The sequence below is a fragment of the Desmodus rotundus genome, chromosome 1 (assembly GCF_022682495.2).
Source record: "Desmodus rotundus isolate HL8 chromosome 1, HLdesRot8A.1, whole genome shotgun sequence".
Taxonomy (NCBI): domain Eukaryota; kingdom Metazoa; phylum Chordata; class Mammalia; order Chiroptera; family Phyllostomidae; genus Desmodus; species Desmodus rotundus.
Genome location: NC_071387.1, coordinates 110,598,875 through 110,624,731, shown reverse-complemented (window position 1 = coordinate 110,624,731; position 25,857 = coordinate 110,598,875). Strand labels below are relative to the sequence as shown.

The following is a 25,857-nucleotide window of genomic DNA, read 5'->3' as shown; positions in this document are numbered from 1 at the left end:
AGCTTGGTGAATTTCCACATAAAGGTGACTGGGACAATGCAATTTCCTGGGCAATCAACAGGGCTGGGACTGGCGTTAGGGACTAGGCTCTGTTGCCAACTGGCCCTAGGACCTGCGTGACCTATGCTTCTTGGCAGGGCAGCCCATGGCCTTTTGGGAGGAACACGATCTTCATGCAGAACTGCCCCCCACGCTGCAAGTTTTAGCATCCCTGGCCTCTACCCACTGAGTATCAGGACTGAGCTCACCTGTATTGAAACTTTTGGTGTTTCCTTCATTGTGGATTTTTTGACATTACTTTGGTATCTTAATACTGCCTTAAAATATTGTTTATCCTGATTACTGAAATGTGTGTGCTCTAGCAGAGTGCCTTGTTCTCCTCCCCCTAGTCCCGGTTCTGGTGAGCCATGCACCACGGTGACTGTGGCAAAGAAGGCCTTCGCTGCCCCGCCCTGCCCCCGCCCACTTCCACATGCGCTCCGGAGGCTACCGTGGCCCCAAATGGAGGCGGCTCAGGTGGCCTTGGCTGCCCTGGTGGCCACACATTCATGACTCCTTTGCCTTGGTGGCTTCCACACGTCCTGATGAGTGACCAATGGGCTCTGGGAATTCTTCCTCCTCAGAGGGAGATGCCAGTCCATGTGAGGCCCATTGGAGTCTCCTGGGAAGTTGGAGGCCCTGGGAATTTGGGCTGTCATGTGGGAAGATCATGGAGAAGAAATGGAGTGGGCTTGCTTGGCTCATATGCTAGAGCAATAAAATGGAACATGCACCCAAATAAGAGAGAGGTGGGGAGGGGAGGGTGCAGTGGGGAGGAGAGGGAGAGGAAGAGAGAGAGAAGGAGAAAGAGGAGAAGAGAGGGAAGGAGGGAGGAGGGACCAAAGGAGAGAGGGAGAAGGGAGGGAGGAGTGGAGGAGGGAGAGAGAGAAAGAGAGAGAGATCCAAAAACATTCCAACAGCTTTCCTTTTCTGGTTCCAGACTCCTGTGAGGTTGGGCAGAGCTTCATGCCTGTATTGGGATAAACAGTATTACCCACCACCTCCCCAAATTTTATGTCTGCCCTATATGGAAATAGGATCTTTGCAGACGTCATTAGTTAAGATGCGGCCACACTCATGAGGGTGGGCCCTTAATGCAGTGACCAGGGTCCTTATGAGAAGAGAGAACACACAGAGGCACACACAGAGAAGAAGGCCACGATGACAGAGGCAGAGATTGGAGTGAGACATCTACAAGCCAAGGAGCCCAAGGATTGACAGGAGCCCCAGAAGCTGGAAGAGGCAAGAAAGGATTCTTCGTCTAATAGCCAACACTTCGATTTAGGAGTCCTGGACTCTGGAACTGTGGATCAATTTCTGTTGTTTGAAGCCCCTAAGTGTGTGGGAATTGGTGGCGGCAGCCCAAGGAAACTAACACGATGCCCTGGGCTGCAGTGATTGCCTGATTTTGTTTTGTGCTTACATCAGCTCGCATGGGTTGTGTACCTTTCAGCCACATACCCCAGGTGGGGAGGGCAGAGCCTATAAAAGGAGAAACTTGAACCGGCTTGGTGGCTCTCAATACTGGGTGCTCCTCACAGTCATAAGAAGGTTTTTAAAATGACCAGTGTCAGAGCCCCACATGAACTGAATCAGAATTTCAAGTGGGTGGTGTCTGAATTTGCCTATATTTTCCCTTCATTCTTTTACTGTTTTATGCTCAACATTTTCCTTTCTGTGGTGATAGTCTCATTGAGATAGAACTCATGTAGTATACAATTCACCCTTTCAAAGTGTTATTCAGTTATGCAACCACAACCACAACTAATTTTAGGACATTTTAATCACCTCCAAAAGAGACCTCGTACCCATTAGCTGTCACCCTTCTCAGGGAGGACTGTGCACTCGCTCGCATTCCCAGGGCTGGCCTGCAGAGGGCGTGGCCCCTAGTGCATGCTCATCACAGCAGTGGTATCTGCAAGTTCCGCTGTGGTTGTGCATGCCACTGTCAAAACAAGAATGTGTTGAATGCTTCTATTCTTTGCATTTGTGATCCCATGTTACTTCGCAGTGTAGTCATGTGAGGGTGGCAGTATTGACTTTATTTTACAGACAAGGAATTTAAGGCTTAGAGAAATTAAGTTGCTCTGTGAAGATCATCTAGCTGGCCATCCCGGATTCAAACCCAGATTATGGGACTCTAAAGTAGTGATTCCTAGGCAGGGGGCAGTTTGCCCACTCCAGCCCCCACCACAGACCAGGAGATATTTGGCAACATCTGGAGACATTTTGGGGTGTCACAACTGGAGGGGGTGGAATGCTATAGACATGTCATGGGTAGAGGCCAGGGATGCTGCTAAATTCTACAATGCACAGGAAAGGCCCCTGTCCCAACAGAGAATTAGCCAGCCCCTACTGTCCCTCGTGCTGAGGCATTAAGAGCAATGCCCTGTTCTAAAGTGTGTTGTGCTGTACTTTCAGCTCAATAATAGGTATCCACTGGACGTCAGGCCGTCTCTTTCTACTAACCTGTGAGCTCCTTAAATTAGGGAATCATTTTCTGTTCATCACTGCATGCCTATCGCCAGCAGCAGTGCAGATATGCTTGAGACATGCTTAGTGAACTGATAGACTGGCAAAAGCATCTGAGTAAACGACAGTGAGAGGGTGCGACGCGGTCTGCGCTGCTCCTTGCCAAAGCCGGGGCAAGGTTCTTGAGGCAGCGTGTTTGTTCCTTCAGCACACCTTCCTTTTAGCACCCACCAGGCCCTCATCTCTGCCCCCAAGGAGCTTGGAGTTTACCGAGGGACAGGTATGAGTCAACAGGCAATTATTTGATAAGTACTTTGATAAGAATAACCCCTGGGAGGGCACCTAACTCAGCCTGGATGGGGAGGGAAGGCTTTCTTGGGAGAAGGGGTGACCTGAGGGATAGGTAGAAATTTGTTTGTTTAATAATAATAATTTATTAAGCCCTTACTGTAGCATGGGAAATATGCTAAGCACTCTATGTTTTTCTTTTCCATTCCTTAACCCTACAACCCCATGAGGTAAATACCACTATTATCCCAGTTTACAGATGAAGAAATTAAATTTTAGTAAAGTGGCTTTAACTTGCCCAAGGTCATGGCATTATTAACTGACAGGCTTAGGTTTCACTCCACAGTCAGCTTGTAACCACCATGCTGTAACTGTTCCCAAGCAGGATAATAACAGTGGTCATTGCTAATAGTTACTGGACTTTTACTTTGGACCAGATATCAAGCTAAGCACATGGTTTGCATTGTTTCATTTATCACAAAGAGATTTATACCCAATGAACTAGGTACTATTACTATTACCACCTCATTTTCTGAGGTGAAAGTGAGCCTCAGGAGAGATAAAGAGATTTGCCCAAGGTCAGGGAATTAGGACTTGAACCCGGCTCTGCCTGACACAGGTTGTGTTTGAATCACGAGATCAGGGAGCACCTCGTTGCAAAAAATGAGGTCATGCTAGGAGAGTAGATGAACACTGTCTCCCAGCCCTGAGGCCAGGTGGGGCAGGCTGGGGACTCTGAGCAGCTGGAGGCCCAGATGGTTACCTGGGATGGCGACCAAGTTCTGCAGCTCCTGCTTCAGGTCCATGATGTCATTGCACAGCTGAATGTCATCCATCCTGGGGAAACAGGACATCGCACCACAGCAGGTTACATCTGAAAACATTCTCCACCCTGAGCTTGACCCCAATTGCAACAAAGAATTTGCAGGAGGGCATTGACCTTTGTAAAGGCCACACAGGCTCTTTATAGAAGTTTTCCCCCAAAAGAAGAAAAACAAAGGTTGCCTCTTACCTCACCACTTACTATAGCACCTTGATGGTGCTCCTCCCAGTCTCCGCATGCCTAGCTTTTGTTTGCTTGTATGGGCAAGCTCATGTGGCAGGTTCAGTGCACTCTTTTATTAGCTTGTTGTTAAAATTTTTAAACATTATAGAAATTCACAGCATAGACAGAGAAAATCTCTATTTTTTAGAGAGAACGATTTTCAATAGTTTAGTACCTGTTCCTCCAGATTTTAAAAAGTGTTTATGCTTCTACTATCATATATCATATTATTGTTCTTATACAAAAACATTTTGAATTTTTTTTAACTTAATGATATATCACGGGCATCTTTCCACATCCATACATGCAAATCTTCTCATTTGTAATGGCTGTATACTATTACATTGTGCTGATATACAGTGATTTATTTAAATATTCCCATATTCATAGACATTTGGGTTGTTTCCTGATACATTTCTAGGATAAATCCCTAGAAAAATAAATTCCTAGAAACGTTACCGCTGGTCAAGTAACATGAACACGTGCATTTTAACAGCAATTTCCGAATTGCCCACCGACAGTGCGAAAGGGTGCTCAGTCCCATAATCTCAGTAATTGGGTTGCACGTACAATTTTGCATTATGTAGTATAGTTTCACATGTGTCTGCTACAATATTAACTCATCTTACTATAAACAATATTTGCAATGGCTGCCTGGAATTTCACCAATTGATTTATCAAGTCTGTTTTCATTACGCCTGTATCTTAATTACTTAGGTGGGCTTTTCAGGTTGTTTGCACTATTTTAGCTACTGTAGGATGAACATGGAATCACATAAGGCTTCTTCTTCATGTTGGATTATTTGGTGTGGGGGCTATAGAATCTGAGTACAAAGGGCTCAGCATGTGTACGGCAATTGAGACATATTATCAGATTGCTTCCCCTTGAGTGGGGTGCATGCCTTCATTCCATATGTCCTTCCTGAGCATTTACTATGTTCACCATCGTATAGGCTCCAGGGATACAGTAGCCTCTCCTGCTCGCAGGAGCTGAAATTTCAGCAGAGAAGACAGCAGGTGAACACAAACACAATAGAACGTCAGATGCTGTGAAGAAGAATAAAGCAAGAGAAGGGATGGAGTGGGCCAGTTTGGACACAGCATCCTACTGTCCCAGGAAGAGACAGAGGTAAGCATTAATATTCTCAAAGGGCTCAACTCTGTCCCCACAGCATATGAGGATGGGACCAGGAACAGAAATCAACTCATCTGAGTCCACTGATCTGCCTCCTTCCATGGTGTCTTTGCCAAGAACCTGGTCTGTTGCCTCTCTATTAAGAAGTGTCATCTACAGACCAGCTTGAGACCCCTTTCCCTTTGTGGGTCAAGAATTGCCCGTGTTACCTATTCTAATCCCAGCACCCCAGCTTTCAGGACAAGAGGCAGGAACATCTCGTTTGCCAGATGCACGACAACCATTTGTCAAGCCCTGTCCTGGAATGTCCTAGCAGGTGGCAGCTGCCTCGAATGAGCTTGGGGAATTGCCAGAAGGGTACAAACTGTTCCCATGGGTTTCTATCAGTGATCGTTCAACTGATGGAGCTCCCAGACACTGTTCCACAGCTAGCATGCAGATCAGGCTACATCCGTGCTCTTAATGGGGACAATTTTGGTCCCTGGGCATGTTTGACAATGCCTGGAGACATATTCGATTATTACAATGGGTGTGTGTGGGGACTGCTTCAGGCATCTAGTGGGTAAAGTCCAGGGATGCTGCCCGGCACCCTACAATGAGCAGGACAGCCCCCCCAAATATCCAGTTCAAAAAGTCAATCATGCTAAAGTTAAGAAATCTGGGATTGTAACCATGGAATTGACACAGGTCCTAACTGATAATTTTTGAGAGATGAGCGAAGGAAAGACGGCAAAAGGAACAAAAGAGAGATGCTCTGGCTGGTGTGACTCAGTGGATTGAGTGCCGGCTTGCAAACCCAAGGGTCGCCAGTTCAATTCCCAGTCAAGGCACATGCCTGCAGGCCAGGTCCCCAGTAGGGGGTGTGCGAGAGGCAACCTCACATGCATGTTTCTCTCTCTCTCTCTTTCTCCCTTTCTTCCCTTCTCTCTAACAATAAATAAATAAACATCTTTAAATTAAAAATAAAAAGAAAGAGAGAGAGACAGGTAGTGGTTAGAAGCAAGAGTACTGACACCAAACAGCTGCAGTTCAAAGGCCCATGTGCCAGTAATTCAACGTCTCTGAATCTTTTTCCTCATCTGTAAAATAGGAATTATAACAGTACTTCTTCCTAGGATTACTATGCATGTCAAACACTGAGCATGTGCCTGGGACATACACAGTAAAGTTTTGTAAATGGTACCTATTATTATTATCATCCACTGTTAGAAAGAAACAGGGAGAAAAAGAGAGAAAATGCTACAGGACAAGCAGCTTATTTGACAAATGGAACTAACATGTTCTATCTTTAAAAAAAAAGCCTCGATTGCTTATATTTCTTTATAAAAGTTTTTTAAAATTATTTTATTGTTGTTCAAGTACAGTCTGCATTTACCCCCCCCCCCCACCATTCTTATCTGACTGTAGAACAGATCCCTGATTGCTGTGGAAATTTGAGAAAATACAAATACAAAGAAAGAACCTAAACTTATGCACGACCTTGACCACGTGCACCCACATGTCACTGTTCCACTCCAAGTGTTTTGGTGAATTTCGCACCAATTTTTTCATACATGTAACCCAGGTGTGACAGACTTGCTCTGGCTGGCCTTAGTACTCACCCTCTGTCCATCTCAGAACTGCACTCAGCACTATTCTGAGTCCTCCCAAACACATCCGAATCCACCACACATTAACAAGTAAAATGGGATTCTGAGGTTCTCAAGGGGAGTCATGCTGCAGAACACCATAAAAAAATCCCTATTAGACAGCACTGTGGTTTTCCTCAAGTCTTGCTGCCAGCTTCCCATCTCTTTTCTTTCTCTCTCTTCCTCTTCCAAATGCCTCGCAGTCAAAGGAGGATCCTTTGTGGTCTTTGACTTACAAACCTCAGTCGGCAAAAGCAAATCCTACTGTTGCTGCACATCCCCCCAGGGAAGAAGCTTGTTCCCCCCACCCTGACCCCACACACACTCCAAGCTGTCCATCAGAGCATTCACCTAATAAAAAGTCAGGTCTTTTTTTGGAATATGGAGGGATGGGTTCCACCATTAAGGGAAGTAAAAAGTCAACAAGTAGAAGTTAAGCAACGTACCCAAAGTCCCACACTGGTAAGTGGATGTTGGGAGTTAGCCCAAGTTTGTGTTCTTGACCACTTCACTATGGTGTCTCCTCTCCATGTGGCTGTACGAGTTGCCACTGACATGGCTGGTTGCCCACAGAACCGACCTCCCTCCTCTGCCTTCCTCCACAGCCCTGATTTGTTTAGGAGGCAATGTCTGCAGCCCCTGATGGAAGCTAGTTATCTTAGTCTGTTTAGGATGCTATAACAAAAATACCACAGATCAGGTGGCTAAACAGCAAACATTGATATCTCAGATCTGAAGGGTTGGGGAGTCCAAGATCAAGGTGTTAGCTGATTTGGTTCCTGGTGAGGACTCGCTTCCTGATTTGCAGATAACCACCTTCTTGGTACATCCTCACATGGTGGAGAAGGAGACCTCTCTTGTCTCTTCTATAAGGACACCAGTCTCACTCATGAGCGCTTTACCCTCATGGCCTATCCTCTCTCAAAGGCCCCAATTCTTAATACCATCCCACTGGAGATTAGGGCTTCAACATACTAATTTGGAGGGAGGGGGTCACATTTAGTTTATAGCACCATTCATGGCAATCCCATTTGCCTTTGCTGGACAGACACTCTTCAAAGTTCCCTCACAGGTAGAGGTAGCCTGAGACCCACTTTGGGCCAATGGGATGTAAGAGGAAGTCCTCCAGGGGGGCTTCTGTGAAAGGTGATTAGAGTCTTAGGTGCTGCCCCTCCTGGTCCTGAAGCTGCTGCGGGCACTGCTGAGGATGGCGTAAGGGAATGAGGAAAGAGCTGCTGCCCCGATGATACTACGCTGACCCCTCAGACCACCTGCACCTGGACTTCCCACGTGAATATTAAATGTCCTTATGATTTAAGTAGCGTGACCAACTGCCTTGGTTTGCCTGGGACTATCCCAGTTTTAGAATGGCAGTTCCATGTCCTAGAAAGCCCCTGAGTCCCAGGCAAACTGGAACAGTTGGTCACCCAAGATTTAGAACACTATTAATCATTCACTGCAGTGTTATTTACAATAGCCAAGATCTGGAAGCAACCTAAGTGCCCATGAGCAGATGGGTGGATAAAGAAGCTGTGGTACATACATACAATGGAGTATTACTCGGCCATAAAAAGAATAAAACCTTACCTTCTGTGTCAGCACAGATGGACCTAGAAGGTATTTATAAAGAATATGATTGTCTAACCAATACGCTATACACCTAAAACTACCGTATTTTTCAGACTGTAAAACGCACCCCCCCAATTTGAGAGGAAAATGGGGGTGTATCTTATAGTCGAAATGTAGCTTACATTTACATTGGTGAAATATTATTTATGTTATTAAATATTTTACCACATTTTTTGCTTCAAAATTTTTCTTATTTTCCTCCTCTAAAACCTAGGTGAGCGTCTTATGGTCCGAAAAATACAGTAATACAAAATAATATTGAATGTAAACTGTAATTTAAAAAACTTTTAAAAAGGCACTATTAATCAGATGTGCTGTTACTTGTAGCTGAAGGCATGTTCACTGATATGTGTATGTGGATATGTGTGTTTTTAATAAAAGGTCAAAACATACATACATATGCCCTGCTCATTGCGAGCAGCACATCACGACAATTTTCCAGTGCTATTAAATACACCGAAACAGTTCATGCAAAGTACTTGCAAAGCTTGGTTGGAACTTTCGAATGAGCCACGTTAATCATTCCCTGCACAATTAACATTCTCTGCTGCCAGCTTCTTCCACAGAGAGAGATGTCATCTCCAAGAAACTGATCACTGCAGGGAGGAAAAGAGAGCCAGCCTGTCATTCGCATCTCAGCCTTTCCTGCTGGGACAATGAAGAAAGTGGGTCATTTTACCAGCTTGGGGAGGGGACAGGCGATCAGGGTCTGTCAGAAGACTAGCGCTGCTGTTTTATAACATTTCTTTGAAAATGACATGGTTTGGAGCCTAGTGGGAAACCAGCAGAGACCACGATGGGAAGGCCTAAGCAGAAAGACAGAGGAAATGATTGACTTTTTAAAACGATCTTTATTTAGGTCCTTCTTTTATAAATTGTGGATGGGCTGGATGTCTTGGGATGGGTGGGAAGAAGAGGAAACAGCTGGTCGTAGAGACAGAGCATCGGGCTGGGATGTGAAGCTTGGATCTGAGTCCAAGTCCCACAGCAAACCTCCTCTATAACTAAAAGGAAAACTCTGATTTTCTATGCACTCCTCATTTCTGACGCCAAATGTGTAGATTTGCCTAGCGAGAAATTCTTTAATTCTCAGTGGACACCAACGGGGTGTCTGCAGTCTAACTCAGCTCCGACACTCACAGCCAGAGTTAGCGCAGACCCCACAGCCTACGGACGCAGTCCCACTTCAGATGCCGACCACAAGTCCAGGCCGCCAGGACTTCTCACCGACTCACTGTGAACTGGGGATTTCCATGACCCTTCTTCAGGTTCGGAAATTTGCTAGAACTGCTTACAAAACTCAGGAAAACATTTACCTATATTCACTAATTCATTATAAAGCACGTTACAAAGGATACAGATGAATGACCAGATGGGAAGGAACATAGGGCAAGGTACAGGAAAGGGGTACAGAGCTCTGTACCCCCCAGGTGTGTCACCCTCCCAGTACCTCCATGTGTTCACCAATGTGGAAGCTCCCCAAACACCCTATTTTAGGCATTTTTATGTAATAATGCTACATTACATAGGCATGATGCATTATTCCCGCACCGAGAATGGGGGATGAGGCTGAGAATTCCACGCTTCTAATCGTGCCTTGGTCTTTCTGGTGACAGGACCCCATCCTGCACCTGTCTAGGGGCCCCAGCCACCTGTCACATCCTTCACGTACAAAAAGACACTCTGACCACTGGAAATTCCCAGAATCTTGTGTCAGGAACAAGAGTCAAAGAACAAATAGAATAAAAGATGTTCCTAGCACACTTAATCAGGAAATTATGAGAGTTTCAGGAGCTCTTTGCCAGGAACTGGGGGCAAAGGCCAAATGTATTTCTTATTAGGACCACAATGACTTTGAGCAAGCCATTCCCCTCTCCAGGCCTCTGTTTCCTCGTGTATAAAATGGGGGGTTTCAATGATCTCTGGAGCCCTGTTCTGTAAGTGCAGTAGATGGATTAAAATGCTTTAGACCCAGCCACACCTAAGTGCGGATCTCAGTTCCACCGTTCGTTGGCTATACAAGTTGGGCAAGTCCCACGCTGCTATGGGTCTCACAGTTGAAAGGAATAATACCTTTGCCTCAGGGTTTTATGAAAATGAAATAAGCTTATGTGTGGGGAGCCGGCAGTCCTGTGCTTGGTACATACATAAGAAAGGCTACTTCTGTCCGGCCCTCCACCCTGGACAAGGAGGTGACCCACTGGGCTGTCCGCTGGCAGACACTCCTGAAAAATCTTGGACTACAAAGGATTAGTCTCTCTTTCGTGTGCTATTTCAACTTCCTCCGACCTAATGGCACTGAGATGATGAATGTGTACATTTGGTTAGTGTTCTTGGATTAATGAACTAAAACGCTCTCTGTGAGGGAGGATCAGTGTTGAGACAGCTCTAGGGAGCCCGTGAGCTCAGCCATATCTCAGCATCATGCTGGGGACCAAGGGAGCGGAGAGGTGCCTGCTGTGGGCTCAGTGACTTATCTCTAAAAGGGACAGCTTTGTGGCACATCACTGAAGACCATGCTGCCTGTTTTCTCCCTGTGGCACGAGTCTAGACTGTGTGTTAACAGGCTTCTCCCTCCCTTGTGTAAGCAGACCCTCATTCCTGGATGTGACACTGTCCCAAAAGCATGTCACCTCCCTCAAGCACAGATTATCCTCTCCGCCAGGGGTCTTCTAGATTGACTCTGTTTTGACTCATCTGAGAAAGAAAATTACCAACACTGAAAAACTCATCAAGCTGAACACTCGTGATTTCTGCCCTTTCTGTGTGTATGTTATGTACCAATTAAAATTTTACCTGGAATAATTACCAGGAATATTGCTTAGTGTTGGTTCAAACCTAAAAGGGTACTGTTGGTCTTTTTAAAATTATATAAATATTATATAAATATGGCCTCCCTATAAAAAAAAAGTCAAACAGAGAAATATAATCATAGCTGGCACTTATTAATGTTTTTATACTATCAGCGCCAGGCTCTGGGCCACGCATTTTACACAAATCATCTCAACTCTCACAGCAACCCTGTGAGGTGAGCACTATTACTACCCTCCCTTGCATGGTGTTAGGAACTTGCTCGGGTTGCAGAGTAAGTGATCGGAACTTGAACCCTGGCAGTCTTAGCTCTCTCCCAGGAGTACGAAAGTCCCACATGGTGATTGGAGTTCAGGGGAGACAGAAGTCAGGGTAGTTTGGGGGAAGGCTTCTCAGCTTGAGGTTCTACTTACTGGAGGGGGACAATCCGGATGGTCAGGGAGGAGGGTACCGGGCACTCAAGTAGAGGGGACAGCTTAGCCAAACGCTGGCTGTGGAAAGTGGTGCGGTGTCCCTGGGCGAGTGCCAGTGAAGAAACCACCCAAGTAGGACGCGTTGCCACACACAGATCGGGGTTATGAAGGACTTAACACGGGAGCCATCTCAGGTTCCCGAGTGAGAGCAGCACAGCATCTGTCTGGGAGAGTCCGTGCAGAGAAATGGTGGCCGTTACGTGCGCACCCAGGAGCAAGAGCACCCTCATTCTGAACTTCTCCTTAAAGAGCTCAAAGGGCCTCCTGGAAGATGTGTTTGCTCATGAATTTTCAGCAGAATTGATAAATTATGGCCCACGGCCCAAATCTGGTGCCTGCTTTGGTATGCAACCAATGAAGTGAGACTTGTTTTTGCATTTATAAATGGTTGGGGAAAAAATCAAAAGAAAAATACCATTTCTGGACACATTAAAATTGTATGAAATTCAAAGTTCAGTGTCTATAAATTTTGCTTTATTGGAACGCAGCCATGCCCATTCATTTACGTATCATCTTTGGCTGCTTTCGCGCTGCAATAGCAGAGTCGAGTAGTTGTGACAGAGACCATATGGCCAGCAAAACCTAAACTTTTTACTAGCTGGCCCTTCATAGAAACTTTTTGTTGGGTCCTGATCTTCAGAAAGAAGCATGGGAAATAAATCAGAGACTAACCAAGTTGCTGGAGGTAGAAGAACTCTCACCTTCTAAGGATGAAGAAATCAATGCCCGGAGCGGGGAATATTGATCATTGATTCATTGATTTGCTAACTCATTCAATAAATCAACCATCCAGAAAACACTTACTGAGCGCCTAGTGTGTGGGGGGCTTTCTGACTCAATTTTTACTTCCAAGAGATATCAGAAATCGAAGCCAGCTACTGAGGCCACATGGCAAGACAACAGGGCTCTCCCCAGCCCCACAGCTTGACGGAAGGTCCAGAGCCCACGTCCACCTTCTTTTCCGGCTCCGGTGGGGAGTCGGGCTGTGCCCAGGGCATGCGAGGTTGGCCAGCAGATTTCCCTCAGGCACCTGCCGATGCAATCTGGCAGTTTCTGTGATAGCACTTGTCCTTCATACCCTTCTCTTCACTGAAGGAATATTAAGTTTTGTGATTTCATTTCTTAGTTTCTACTTTTATCCCCCAATCGCTTGCCAAGATAGTGCCTAGACTGAGACATCTAAGACGTCCCATTGGATGGCTCAGTGAGCTATGAAGGGGAGAGAGGGTGTGGCTCTGGGTCTCCCGAATCCTAGCCCTGAGGCCTTGGGCCAAGTAACCCACAAAGAATTAAAGATGTGGACAAAGATTAGGCTCCAAACAGGTGACAGAGAGGGCGAGGGGGAGAAAGAAGGAGGAGAAGGAGGTGGAAATGGAAGAGGAGGAGGAATGGGGGAGGGGAAGGGAAAGGAGGAGAGGGGAGGGAATGGAAGGGAAGAGAAGGGAACAGAAAGGAAAAGAGAAGAGGAAATAACATAAATATCCAATAATATGATATTGGTTACATATATAATTTTATAACTACACAAGGAAAACTCAACAACTATTTAAAAATAATTGCAGCCCTGGCCAGGTAGCTCAGTTGGTTGGAGTGTCATCCCATATACCAAAAGGTTTCAGGTTCGATCCTCAGTCAGGGCACATATGGGAGGCAACTGATCGATGTTTCTTTCTCACATCAATGTCTCTCTCTCTCAAATCAATAAACACATTCTTGGGTGAGAAAAAAGTTATTGCTGACCAGCTTGCAATATTTTCTCAAAAGAAAATTGAGAAATGTAGAAAATATAAGTGAGAATAAAATAAAATTGAGAAAACACAGCCAACATAGACTCAGTGAGGTAAGTCATTGAGGTGATAGGGCTGCCAGATTTAGCAAATAATAACGCAGGGCACCCAGTTGTATTTGAGTTTCAGATAAATATCAAATAATTTTTAGTATAAAGATGCCCCTATGTAATATTTAGATCATATTTATACTAAAAAAAGATCCACTGTTTATCTGAAATTCAGATCTAACGGGGTATCCTTTGTTTTCTCTGGAAATCCTGTAAGACAAGGGAGACCAGACTTTCAAAATCAGCCTCATTTTCTAAGCAGTGTTAGCCCAGGAGGCCTGTATTGTGCTTGGGGAGGAGGAAAGGCTGCAGGCCAGCGTGGATAGAGTAACGGCCAGTCTCCTAGCCTCACCCCTCTCCAGTTCTGCTGGAGAGTCCTCCTGTGACAAGTTTTTAGTGATGTGGGAGTTTGAGAAGACAGTGATAAAAAGCCCCAAGGAGAATTAACAAAGACGGCCAGTGGACTGACCATGGGAATAGAAAATTGGGGAGGATTTTTGGGAACGTATGTCAAGGGGCTTGAAAACATTTAAACTCTTTAGTGACTCCATTTCTAGGATCTCATCCTAAGGAGATCGTTAAGGGTACTGTAAAGACTTAGCTGTGATTATGGGCAATATAGCCTAGTTTGCAATAGCAAAAAAACACTGGAAGCAACCTCAATGTCCAACAATAATAGAGGATGGCTTAAACAGAGCATGTACATATGCACAATGGAATTCCACACAGGCATTAGGAATGGTGCTCAGAAGAGATGTAATTGATATTTTAAAAAACTGGTTAAGAAATATTTTTTAAATTTATTATTATATTTTTACAGGGGGGCGGAGAGGAGGCAAGATAGTGCCTAGACAAACATTGGTGTGAGAGAAAAACATCGATTAGTTACCCCCACCAGGGACTGAACCCACAATGTAAGCATGTTCCTTGATGGGGAATAGAAACCAGCAATTTTTCTCTTCGACAACAGCCAAGGAACTGGGCCATGCTGGCCAGTGCTGGTTAAGAAATCTTGATTCAGCCCTGGCCAGGTTGCTCAGTTGGCTGGAGCGTCGTCCCATACACCAAAAAAGGTTGCAAGTTCAATCCCCAGTCAAGGCACATACTTAGGTTGTGAGTTCCATCCCTGGTTGGGACGCATATGGGAGGCAACCAATGGATGTTTCTCTCACATAGATGTTTCTTTTTCACATCAATGTCTTATTCTCTCTCTCTAAAATCAATAAACATATCCTCAAGTGAGAATTTAAAAAAATATATTGATCCAGTTTTGCCAAGTACATATGCATAGGAAAAAAGGGCTGTGAGACTGCATTCAAAATATTACAGTGATTATCATGAACAAATTTTTATTTCTTTCATTTGCTTCCTTGTATCATAATTTTTTACAACATGCATGTATTACATGGGTAATTTTTAACAGTTTTTGTTTTTTGTTTTAAATTACTATGAGCCACCCTTTTCCTCAGAGGTGAACGCAGCTGATCTTGGTACTGCAGCCGCTGCAGCACAAGCCCCTTCCTTGCCCTTGTCTCGTCAGCCTCACTCCAGCCACAGAGCTCACGTTCTGCTAGCAGCCCACCTGCAAGCTTGTATGGATCCTGACCCGCATCTTTCAAGCCTTTGCTCCCTTCAATTCCCTTTCCCATCCCAGAACACCTTTGTGTCAGACTAATTCCTGTGCATCCTTCGAGACAACAGCACCCACTCTGCAGCCTGTCTGATGTTCCCAGGCTCGATCAGCTCCTCCTCCTACCTGCAGCCCCAGCCTCCTGATAATCATCCAGGCACCTATGTTTCTCCCTAAATGAACTAGGTACCCTTTAAAGGACTTTGCCTCTTCCCTCTGTGGTTCTAGCTTGTCACCCATGCCTGACACATCGCGGTAAATAAGCAATGAAGAGGGGAAGACAAGCTGACAGGGGAACAAGGAGGAGTACACACAGTCCTGGATTTTTACTGACACAAGGGCCTCCAGACTACAAGTGCAGGTAGAAAATTTTCAGATCCGTGATAGAGACCCCAGGAGGACAAGAGCATCAATCAAAGGCAGTGAGTCACCCCCCAGAGAAATCCAATTAAACATTGTAATTCAAGTGATCCTGCTTTGCATGCTGCTATCAATACAGTTTCTATTCTGAGCCCTCTCAGCACTGGGGCCCTCCTGTGCCTTCCATTCTCCAAAACCTGCTGAGTTCCTCCCAGTGCGATGTCTCTCCTCCCCAACTCCTCTCCCCGCCCCCACATCCATCTCTCACTCTCTGTCATGCCAATACCAACCAAAGCTAACACTCATCTGAGCACTGGGCCTGGCACTGTCTCACTTAATTCTCACAATCTGCAGGGCAGGTACTATCATTATAACTTCATAGAAGGTTCAGAGATGTTAAGTAAATCACCTAAGGTCATACAGCTGGCAAGAAATAAAGGCAAGATTTGAAAAAAGACAGTCTGACTCCAGAACCCTAAGAGTTACCAAACAAACTGGCTAGAGGTGCCACCTACATACACCAAGTTGTCCCCCTGTTCCAGTACCCCATCCTTTGCCTCATCCTTGCAGTCAGGAGCCTTTTAAAATGCTTTCAAACTATGGCTGTTCCAAAGGGGTCGGCTTTCTTGCGGGATGGCTTTAGCTCCTTCTCATCATTTCCATTAGCCCTCAAATATTTTAAAATATCTTTGAGATGGACAGTAGACATTTTCCCCCATGTCATGTCATGTAGAGTAAAAAATTTGGTAGATAATCATAGTATTTTGATTGATCTACACCACCCAAGCCGAGGAAAAAACGTGGGCCTGCTGCTGCAAATGCAACTTTCAGACAAATCCCCTACCCTTCCTTGTGAACAGATTGCTGGCACCAAGCCCCTAACTGTACAGAAATTCTAAAGCTGTCATTTCTTTCAACGGAGCAAGAAAAAGCTTAGAAACACAATCTGCATGCCTCAAACTCCAGGTAAGGCTCCCCTGCCCCTCTTCCCACCCGCTCCTACGTAGCCCACGGACTAGGCCACCCGGGAGCTTAATCCTACTCCTCCTACCAAGGTCCCCACCATCAGCATCCTTTTCTGTGCCAGGAGCTGTCTATAAGACCAACCCACAGCTCCCATTCCACTCACTGCACCTTCAGAAACAGATCTGCTTTTGATAATAACCAAATTGACATTTAAATCAACCTCATGTTTACTCAGCACCATTGATTAGTGGCCTCCTTTGTATGGAAGCAGGATCCTAGGGCTTGAACCACAAAGAAACAATAAGAATCCTCTGCTAGGTTCCCCAAAGCCGGGCAGGGTAGGGTTATAATGAGTGGCTCTCTGGCAAATATTTATCTACAGGCTGGGAGGAAGGGAGGGGGTAGAGGCCTTGGTCTGTATTATTTGCCAAACTCCATGGTTTAATACTCCCTACGGGTAAGCAAGAGTCCTGAAATTTAACATCAATGGTGTAATTAACAGGTGGGAAAATTTGGGGGTGCCTCTTCAACATTCTTTAAATATTTATTCAACTGTTTTGGGGGTTTTTTAGAAGAAAAGCTGAGCACTGTGTGAAAAAAAGATTACCATGGGTGGCGGTGATAATGATGATGGTGATGGTGATGATAATGATGATATGGTGGTGGTGGTGATGATAATGATGATGATGATTCTAGCTATGATTTATTCAGAATTTACCATTTGCTAGGCATAGGTGCTTTATACAGATTATCTCAGTTTTTCCTCATAAGGGTTATTCCACCCTTCGAGGGAGATACTATGTGATCCTCTCTCTTTTACAGATGAAGATCCTGCAGCCCAAAGAGGTTGAGTGGCTCAAACAGAATCATACAACTACTTAAATGGTGAAGCCTGGGTACTAATCCAAGTAGTCTGACTTGGGTGTCCATATTAAGGCAGCAAGGAGCCTCTCCTTTTTGTACTATGAAACCCAGCACTGACACTAATTCAGCGTATTCCTCTCCCAAAAAGCAAAAATTCTGCAGATAGCAAAGCTCACTACACTTAGACCACCTAGTCACACATGGCCCTTGGGGCGGGGGAGGCCTTGCTCTTATCATGGGCTACAGTCGGAATTTTCCAGTGCTCAGTAACCGAACCCTAGTCGTGGGGACCCACTCATTGTGTCAGTCGTTATTAGAGAAGTCAGACAAGGAAGCACGCCCTCTTCCTCAAGTTCCGCCAACAAGAAGCTCTTACCCAAGACCTTGACCAATGAGTTAATGACACAGGGATGAAAGGATGGTGAAGCTGGATCTGTGGTGTGTAACAACACTCGCAATGGTGTCCTGGCCAGATTGGTCTTCTGGCCAACCCTCTGGAGCCCTTTTGATTCCTACACATTTTCCAAACCTGGTCCTTCAGACTCCCTTTGATTCTAGGGGCCCCTGTTCCACCACTAGCTTTCCAGTAAATCCTTTGTTTTGCTTGAGTCAGGGTTGATTCATGTTGCTTGCAGCCAAGAACACCAACCTAAAAAAGCCTCTCTCCCAAGCAGCTCCTGACAACCACACAAGTCCTCCCTCTGAGGGAGCTGCTGATGGGGCCAATATTCTCCATCTTACGTCGCTCTAGAGAGCCTGCAGCACCATCTATGAATTGGTATCTGGCTTATATGCCCCTTAACTCAGTTCTGGACAGAAAGATATCAGTAAAGGAATGTTGGAAATGACTTATTATTAGATTGGAACTTGTGTTGGGTGTTTTGGGGGATGGATTAAAGGAAGAGGGTATTTACTGTGGACTGGATGTTGCCAGAAAGTGGGATCATTCTCTGATAGGGCATTTTAATAATTCTCACCTGTACAGTGATGAGAACACGGTAAAGAAGCAGCAGTCACTGTTACAGACCAAGTTATGGAGATGCTTGGTTTTGTTGTTTAGGCAATGTTCATGTCTTTATTTGCTTTCAGATACACTTGTGAAGTTGTCTTGTTGTCTTGATTGATCACAGTCTCAGAATGGCCTTGTCTGATATTGGCAATCGACAACATTATTGTTCAACAGGAGATCACTTTGGCCTTGCTGGGAGTACTGAGCTAGCTCCTGGCTGCCAGGGGCTGCTTCTCCCTTTCTCACAATGGGGGGACTAATTTATCTACTTCTCATCTCCCCATAAGTAATTATGAGAACCTTGACTCTAGGGACCAGTCTTACCCATTTTTGTCTTCTCTCGCAGTGCCCAGCGCAGTGCCCGGCACACAGAGGTTCTCCGCGGTCTTGATGATCGTGCTGAACTTCTGCATGGTGCTTTGATGATCTTGCTGAAGCATATTTTCAAAATTTAAAAATGTGACTCATACAAATAGATAATGAACACTTGTCAAAAAAATTTAAGACATTAATGAGGGAATCAGTAAAATGGTAAACCTCATTCCCAGAGCATTTAAGGAACTGGATTCAGCAAGACTTTTTAATGACAATCTTAAAATAAGATTTCTAGGTTAAATAGAAAGCTGGTTAACAGCCTCGAGGCCAATAAAACCACTACCTTTAGGGCTAGCCTTTCTACTGGATAAAATCTAAAATTCATGGGAACCCCTGACTTCGTAGTTGGTTGGGCGGAACTGTGGTGGCCCAGGACTGAAGACTGGCATCTAAATTAAGGGCAGTCTTGTGGGAGTGAGCCCTGAAACTTGCAAGATCAGACCTTAACTCCGAGTAGATGGTGTCAGAATTGAACTGAATTATTGGATATCCAGTTGGTGTCAGAGAATCAGAGCGTTAGTATGGAAAAGCAACATATATTTAGTGTCAGAAGAAAACCACCTCTGGTGTCAGAAGTGGTGATAAAGTTCATTTGTATATCAAAATGAGAGCCACCCCAGTGGCCGGGCTCACATCACAGATTTAAACCTAAGTCAGCCTAGGCCCTGGTCTAGTAGCTCATTTGGTTAGAGAGTTGTCTCAATATGCCAAGGCTGTGGGTTCAACCCCTTGTCAGGGCACATGCAAGAATCAACCAATGAATACATAAATAAGTGGAACTAAAATCAATAATTTTTTTTAAATTTATTTAAATGTTATCCCACACTTACAGAAAACACCTGACACACTGTTGAGAAAACCTGACATACACCAATCACAATCCTCCAACTCAGCTTCGGCCAGTTTAGCTTACCCTAGAAAACAGGACCTTCTAGCTTTAGAAGGAGATCCCGTAGCCAATCATGCCCTGTTTCCATGTTGCGTCTCCTAAGGCTCTATGAAATTCACTCTTGCCCAAAATCCCTGAGGAAGATTGCTTCACTGTTTGTGAAACACTGTACTACCCCAATCCACGGATTGTTTTCCCTGGGATTAAAGACATCAAACTTGTTACTAAATTGTGTTAGTTTTGTCCTCTGATGGTGGTGTCAGAAAACACCACACAAGAGAGTTTCAAAGAAGTTGAATAATTTGCCCACGGTCACCCAGCAGAAAGCATACCAGCCAGGACACCAACTCTTTCATAGGCAAAGCCCTTCACCTCAATCACCCTATGTGCTGCCTCTGGCTGTGCCTACTATCTCCCACCACCCACCAGAGACGACAGTCACATGCCCCTGGCTCAGTGTGGCTAAGTAATGTTCCCTAATCATCAGGCATTTGCATATCACTCTGGAAATGTCTGCCAGATCTCATTCCCTGTCCACTATTATTTATTCCATATTTTTCTTTACATTGACCACTTTTTATATAAAACTTTTATGTCCTTAAAAGACATAAAAATAAATCCTAGCCAGGCAGCTCAGTTGGTTAGAGTGTCGTCCCAATATGCCAAAGTCATGGGTTCAATACCTGGTCAGGGCACATACAAGAATCACCCAACAAATGTATAAATGAGTAGAACAAACAAATTGATGTTTCTCACTCTCTCTATATAAACAAAACAAATACAACTAAAAGAAAATCAATTCTTAATTAATGTTTTCCCAAATATTGTACTACTTAAAATCATCCCAGCATGTACCCTGGTTCCAACTAAGTTCACTCAGCCAAGTCTCAGCCAGGTGCCACCTCCAAGTCTAATCTTCTTTTGGCCGCGGCATGGATCCCTTGACTGTGTTTCTGGGTAACTATGTCCGGGCAGCCAGCAGAGAGGCACTGAAAGTTTCTCGAAATGGCTCAATGAGACCAAAGGGGAAGCCAACCAGAGTGATGACAGACGACAGATGGTCAGAGGGCTGACTCTTCCGGGCAGTTAATGATGCCCTGGGCAAGACTCCCTGAACTGAAACACCAGAGCGCGCTCGGACTGAAGCAGACCTACTCTAGGTTGTCCTAGGAGCAGATGGAGTTTTCCCTCAGAACCGCTCAAGGCCAGTTATAGAGGGCCTAGGAGGCAGCGCAAACTCTTGCAGGCATGGACTAGCTGTGGATAATCTCCATCTTCAAGGTGGAAGGAGGTACAGAGTTCCCTTTTCATGATCTGGTACATCTCACAAACTCCATTTGGAGAAACCTCATGTCAAACCAAAATGTCAGTTTATTCAGGCACTTTCTGAAGTGTTGCTTTCAAAGTGAAATTTACATTCTCATTCTATAAATGGACAATTTTTGCCTTGGCTCAAACTCTAGCTTCAAAACTCTCCCACAGGTTGCAGAAAGACTTACCCAAGAATTCTCATAGCTAATGTGTAGGGGGTACTTATAAGGGGTTGTGATCTATACTAAATTATTTTCTTGCATTATTTCATTTAATCTTCACTCCAACTCTGTAAAGTGTGAACTGATATTATAGCACTGTACAGATGAGGGACCTGGGGCTTAAGGTTTTTACAGTCATTCAGTTCTAGAGCTGGGGATACATTTCTGCACTGTTTGGCTCCAGAACCACTCTTATCATTGTTACACTCTAATCCCCAAACCCCTCAGTGAAGCACCTCAGAAATTCCATGTTTCCCAACTCTTGGCTTCTTCACTCGATCGCTTCAAAAAGTAAAAATAAAAAAGGAGATCATGTGTTGTTTTTCAGAGGTCAAGAACAGGAGAATTGAAATGGAGCAAATTAAAAGCGATCATTGTTGAATAAATTCCACTTCTGGGTATACGCTTTCAGAAAGCCTGCCATTGTAATTTTCTTGGCCAATACAGATTTCGATGACGGATGGGATAATGAAGACAGCAGATGGCATCAGAACTCTCATACACCACAGGAGACCGCAACATACATTTCACTCTGATTCTGATCACGGTTCTAACCTAATGGAGCAAGACGTACCTATTGCCATGCGAGAAGACAGGCCAACCCAGGGCAGATTTTATACCGTTTGTCTGAGGCCAATTGGCATCAGGAAAAAAATGAGTTATGAAAATAAGATGAGTCATCTATAGGCAGCTGACAGACACCAGGATTCTTCTACTTCACCCAGGGAAGAGGTTAGAGCAGCGGTCCCCAACCTTTCTGGCACCAGGGATGGGGTTCGTGGAAGACAATTTTTCCTGTTGCGTAGCCTGGCTCTTAACAGGCCACAGACCAGTACAGGTCCGCAGCCCTGGGGGGGTTGGGGATCCCTGGCTTAGGGGATATCTGTGCAATGGGAGTTGGGGGAGAACCCCAACTGCTTTGAAAACTCCCAATGACGGGGCCACACCCTGGACCAATTAAATCAGACTCTGGGAGTAAGACCCAGGCATCAGCATTTTCTTTTCAAACTCTCCAGGTGATTCCAGTGTGATTGCTTGACTCCAGGTGAGTCAGAATTAAGAACCAGTGTTCTTGGGAGAACTGTCAACCTAGTGAAAAATGGGCAAGTTTCACTGCCTCCAGTCTCTGGCTGCTGTCAGCCAGGGTTCAGTCAGGGAGGCAGAACCACCAGAGTTATGGGACAAGGGACGAGCTGTAGGAATTAGACCTTCCACAGTCATGGGAGGAACAGAGCAGTCACCAGCAAGGTGCTCTGACAAGTCAGGCACCTGCAACTAGCAAGGTGGGGCTACAAGGCACAGCAGGCGCGCAGATCTATGGGAGGCTGTTGCCTAGTTTGCCAAGTGTCTGGAAGACATGAGCTATTGGTCATCAGACCTGGTGGTCAGGAAGACAAGCTGGATGGAAAGTGGAAGGGAGTGAGGACAAGCTGGAACCTCTGTGGCCCTGTCTGGTTATCTCCAATCTAACCAGGTGCCCTCAAAGAGTAAACACTGGTGCTTCCCTTCCGCCTCCCAGATCACCCCCCTTTAACCTGGACCAGATAGGAAAGGGATTCTGGGAAAGAGAGTCCTCAGCATAGCTAAGTTTTTGATAGAACATTCCAACACAAATTAGGAGGAGCAGAAATCCACTCAAGCTCACTTGATGAAAAGATAGTTTAGTAAAGGTGTAAGAAAATGGGAGTAAATGTTATTACCTTAACAGCTGGTTCCCAAATTTATCTTGGGGAAGAAATGGTTTTTGCTTAGAATCATACCTTGACAAACAGCTGGGGTAGTGTTCCTAAGAGTTCCAGAAAGTTTTGGTGCCATAGAAGAGAGTGAAATTCCTCTGCATAAGACAGGGAGAGGACTCTGTCTTACTTGGAATGAGGTCATGTACCTGATATAAAGAAGAGCAAAGAAGGTGGTGAGACTGGGCTCTGTGGGTGGAAAAGGGTAAAGAAAGAAGGAACTGTCTTGGTACAGGGCGGTAGAAGGACCTTGTTAGCCAGAAATGTCAAATGTGGATTTTAGAATTGTTTGCTGTGAAGAGCTCAATGCAACCCCTTTCTGTAGTCCTTAGCTCTATGACTCCTCAAATGGTCTGTGGGGATAGCATAGTGCTTTATGTTATTTTGCTGTAATGGAAACTGGTAAAGCATATGAGTTTCATACCCACATGGAGTAGGATACAGAACCCAGGAAACCAAGACTAGAAGCAGAGGAGACCTGAGAATGGAACCCCCTGGAAATTCACAGACATTTTAGTGGTGGATTTGGATTTCCCCAGGCTGTGGCACCACGGGTGGGAAGCATTTCTCCAAAGGGTCTGGAGAGGGTCTTGTCTTATGCTCAACTCAATGTCTTGTGGACAGGCACAGTTCAGCTGGGCTGCTTGGGGACTGGAACAGAAATGTCATGGCCAGGTTCATGCTTTGCTTTGAGAGGCCATGTCTCTCTTGTTTGCTCCTCTTGAAGCAAATGGGCTATTCATCTACTTCCCTACAAAGATAGATTTCTCCGCTCATCCACAATCTTTGGTTGGCAAATCTCCCATCATCTAACTGTCCCAATCTCTTTGTAGACCAGGAGACAGACTCTGATTGGTCCAGACTGAAACAATCTGGACCAATCAGCTCTGGCCTAGAGGAAAAGTGTGAGTGAGAAAGGTGGGAACCCCTCATACCCCAGGGCTGACTTTCTAAGGAGCAGTGGGTGGGGAGGTAATGATTGGCACCGGATGAACACAGCAAAGCCAAGCCCTGGGGTCAGCTGCTGGAGCTAAAATTCCAGCCTTACTAATTCTTAGCTGGGTGATCTTGGGCAAGTCTCTCAATATCTGTGAAATTCAGTTTCTTCATCTGTCAAATGTGGCTCATAATAGTATCTGCTATGAGGATGAAATCAGGAGATCCATATAAAAATTAAGCATTGTATTTGGCACATGCAAGAGCTCAAGGGATGTTAGATAAAAATAATAATGGCAATGACTTTAAGAACTGACCATAACATCTCAGCTCCTGTTCTCCTACCTCACTGTCCATCTAAAGCTTCCATCTATCACACAAAAGTTATCCAGCTTTGTCTCCTCTCCTGGATACCAATGGGGCAGAGCCTTCACCCATACTGTTCATTGCTCCATTCCCCGGACTGTTCATTGCTCCCTCCCTGGACCTGGCACATGGTAATCCTACCATAGATACTTGTTGAATGAAGGAATAAATAAATGCTCGAATATTCCCAGGTATGAAAACTCATTAAATCCCAAGATTCCAACTTGTTAAAGCTCCAAGTATTTGGAAAGGCCTCTCTTATGTGGAGATAGGAATCTGATTCACTATGGCATCTGCTCTGGTTCCACATAAAAGGAACAAATTCCCTCTTCCACACAGCAACCCTTTGCTGTTTCAAGAGAGATCTCCTGTGCCCTTTGAGACTTCTCCTCTCCAGTCCTACATCCTTGTCATGGGAGAGATCTTCACACCACCCTACAATCTCCTCCCTTCTCCTATGTTCCTTCTGCAAAATAAGTAAACTACTACCAAAAATCAAGAGCCCGGGTCCAATGTCTGCTCTTACCAATGCGTTTGTTAATTTCCGAACTCAAATTCTTCTTGAAAGAAAGGAACATATAATGAGCACTTACATTGTGGCAGGCACTTAATATACATGATCTCTTTTATTCCTCACAACCACTCCTTGAGATATTGGATGCATTCCCATTTGACAGATGAGGCAACGGAGGCTCAGAGAGGTGAAGGTATTTGTCTGAGATTGCAGAGCCTATAAATGTCAGAGCTAGAATTCAAATGTAAATGTAATCTAATCTGGAGCATGGGAAGGTTTCTCTTTTTATCAGAAAGCAACCCTGTCAAAGACCAGGACATCCAGTAATGAAAAAACAGGCTGCCCTGCCTTTGGCAGAACCCAACCAGAAATGCCTTAGATGGACCTAATCAAATTCAAAACCCCTGAGGATTTTAGGAGGCTAAAGACAGAGGCCAAGAGTGGGCCAGAAATCCAGGAGGAAAAAAACCCAAAACTATGTAACTGATCACTTAACGAAGACCAGCCAGTTAAATAATGTGAAAGATGTAAATCAGGATATTGTCTTAATGAGTGACTGGGGCCAGCTATGCTTATGTAGACCCAAAACACCAAAGCATCTTTGCCAAATTATTTATATCTTTCCCCCCTCCCATTTCTCTTTGAGCATCCTATCCCAGAAATATCAAGAGAGAGCTGGTTCTTATCTGAAGAGAAATGTGCAAATGAGGCCCAGCCAAGCATTATCTGATTCTGAACTAAGCACAGAGCAAAAAGCTGAGCCCTCAGTTGAGACCACGAAGTGATACAGACAAGCGCTTCTCAACCTCTGCTGCCACTCAAGTCAGCAGTTTTCCAGAAACAAGCAGTCAGGCCCCTGTACATGCATATTGAGGGTCTCTCTCTCTGTCTCTGTCTCCGTCTCTCTCTCTGCTTTTTCTTTGGGAGATTTCAAAGAATGATGACAGTTCAGCATGAGATGAAGCAATATTTGTTCTCTACATGTGTCTGCTGCTCCGCCTTGCAGTGGCCATCTCTGCCACTGTCACTGAGACTCCAGCTCTGCACTGGGCCCGTAAATGCATTGTGTAGCCACTGTGGTCAGCTGAACAATGCCTCTCAAAGATATCTGCGCCCTCATCCCTGGAATCTGTGAATATTTCATATGGAAAACGTGATTTTATGGTTGTGATTAAATTAAGGAACTTGAGGTAGGAGATTATCCTGGATTATCCAGGTGGGCCCTCAATGTGATCACAAGTGTCCTCGTGAGAGGAAGACAAGGGAGTTTTGACACAGAAGAGAGAAGGGGTTATGATAATATGAGCAGAGAAAGAGATTTGG

General features: G+C 45.0%; 1 protein-coding gene across 4 annotated transcripts in view; it reads right to left on the bottom strand.

Annotated features, from left to right (window-relative positions):
- The window catches only part of BMERB1 (bMERB domain containing 1), a 121,578-nt gene that overhangs the window by 27,745 nt on the left and 67,976 nt on the right, over positions 1-25,857 (bottom strand). For all 4 annotated transcript variants that reach the window (XM_045204378.3, XM_045204379.3, XM_053929431.2 and 1 more), the window contains exon 4: positions 3,563-3,636. In XM_045204378.3, coding sequence (XP_045060313.2) covers positions 3,563-3,636 — 74 coding nt within the window. The remainder of the gene's footprint in view (positions 1-3,562; positions 3,637-25,857) is intronic.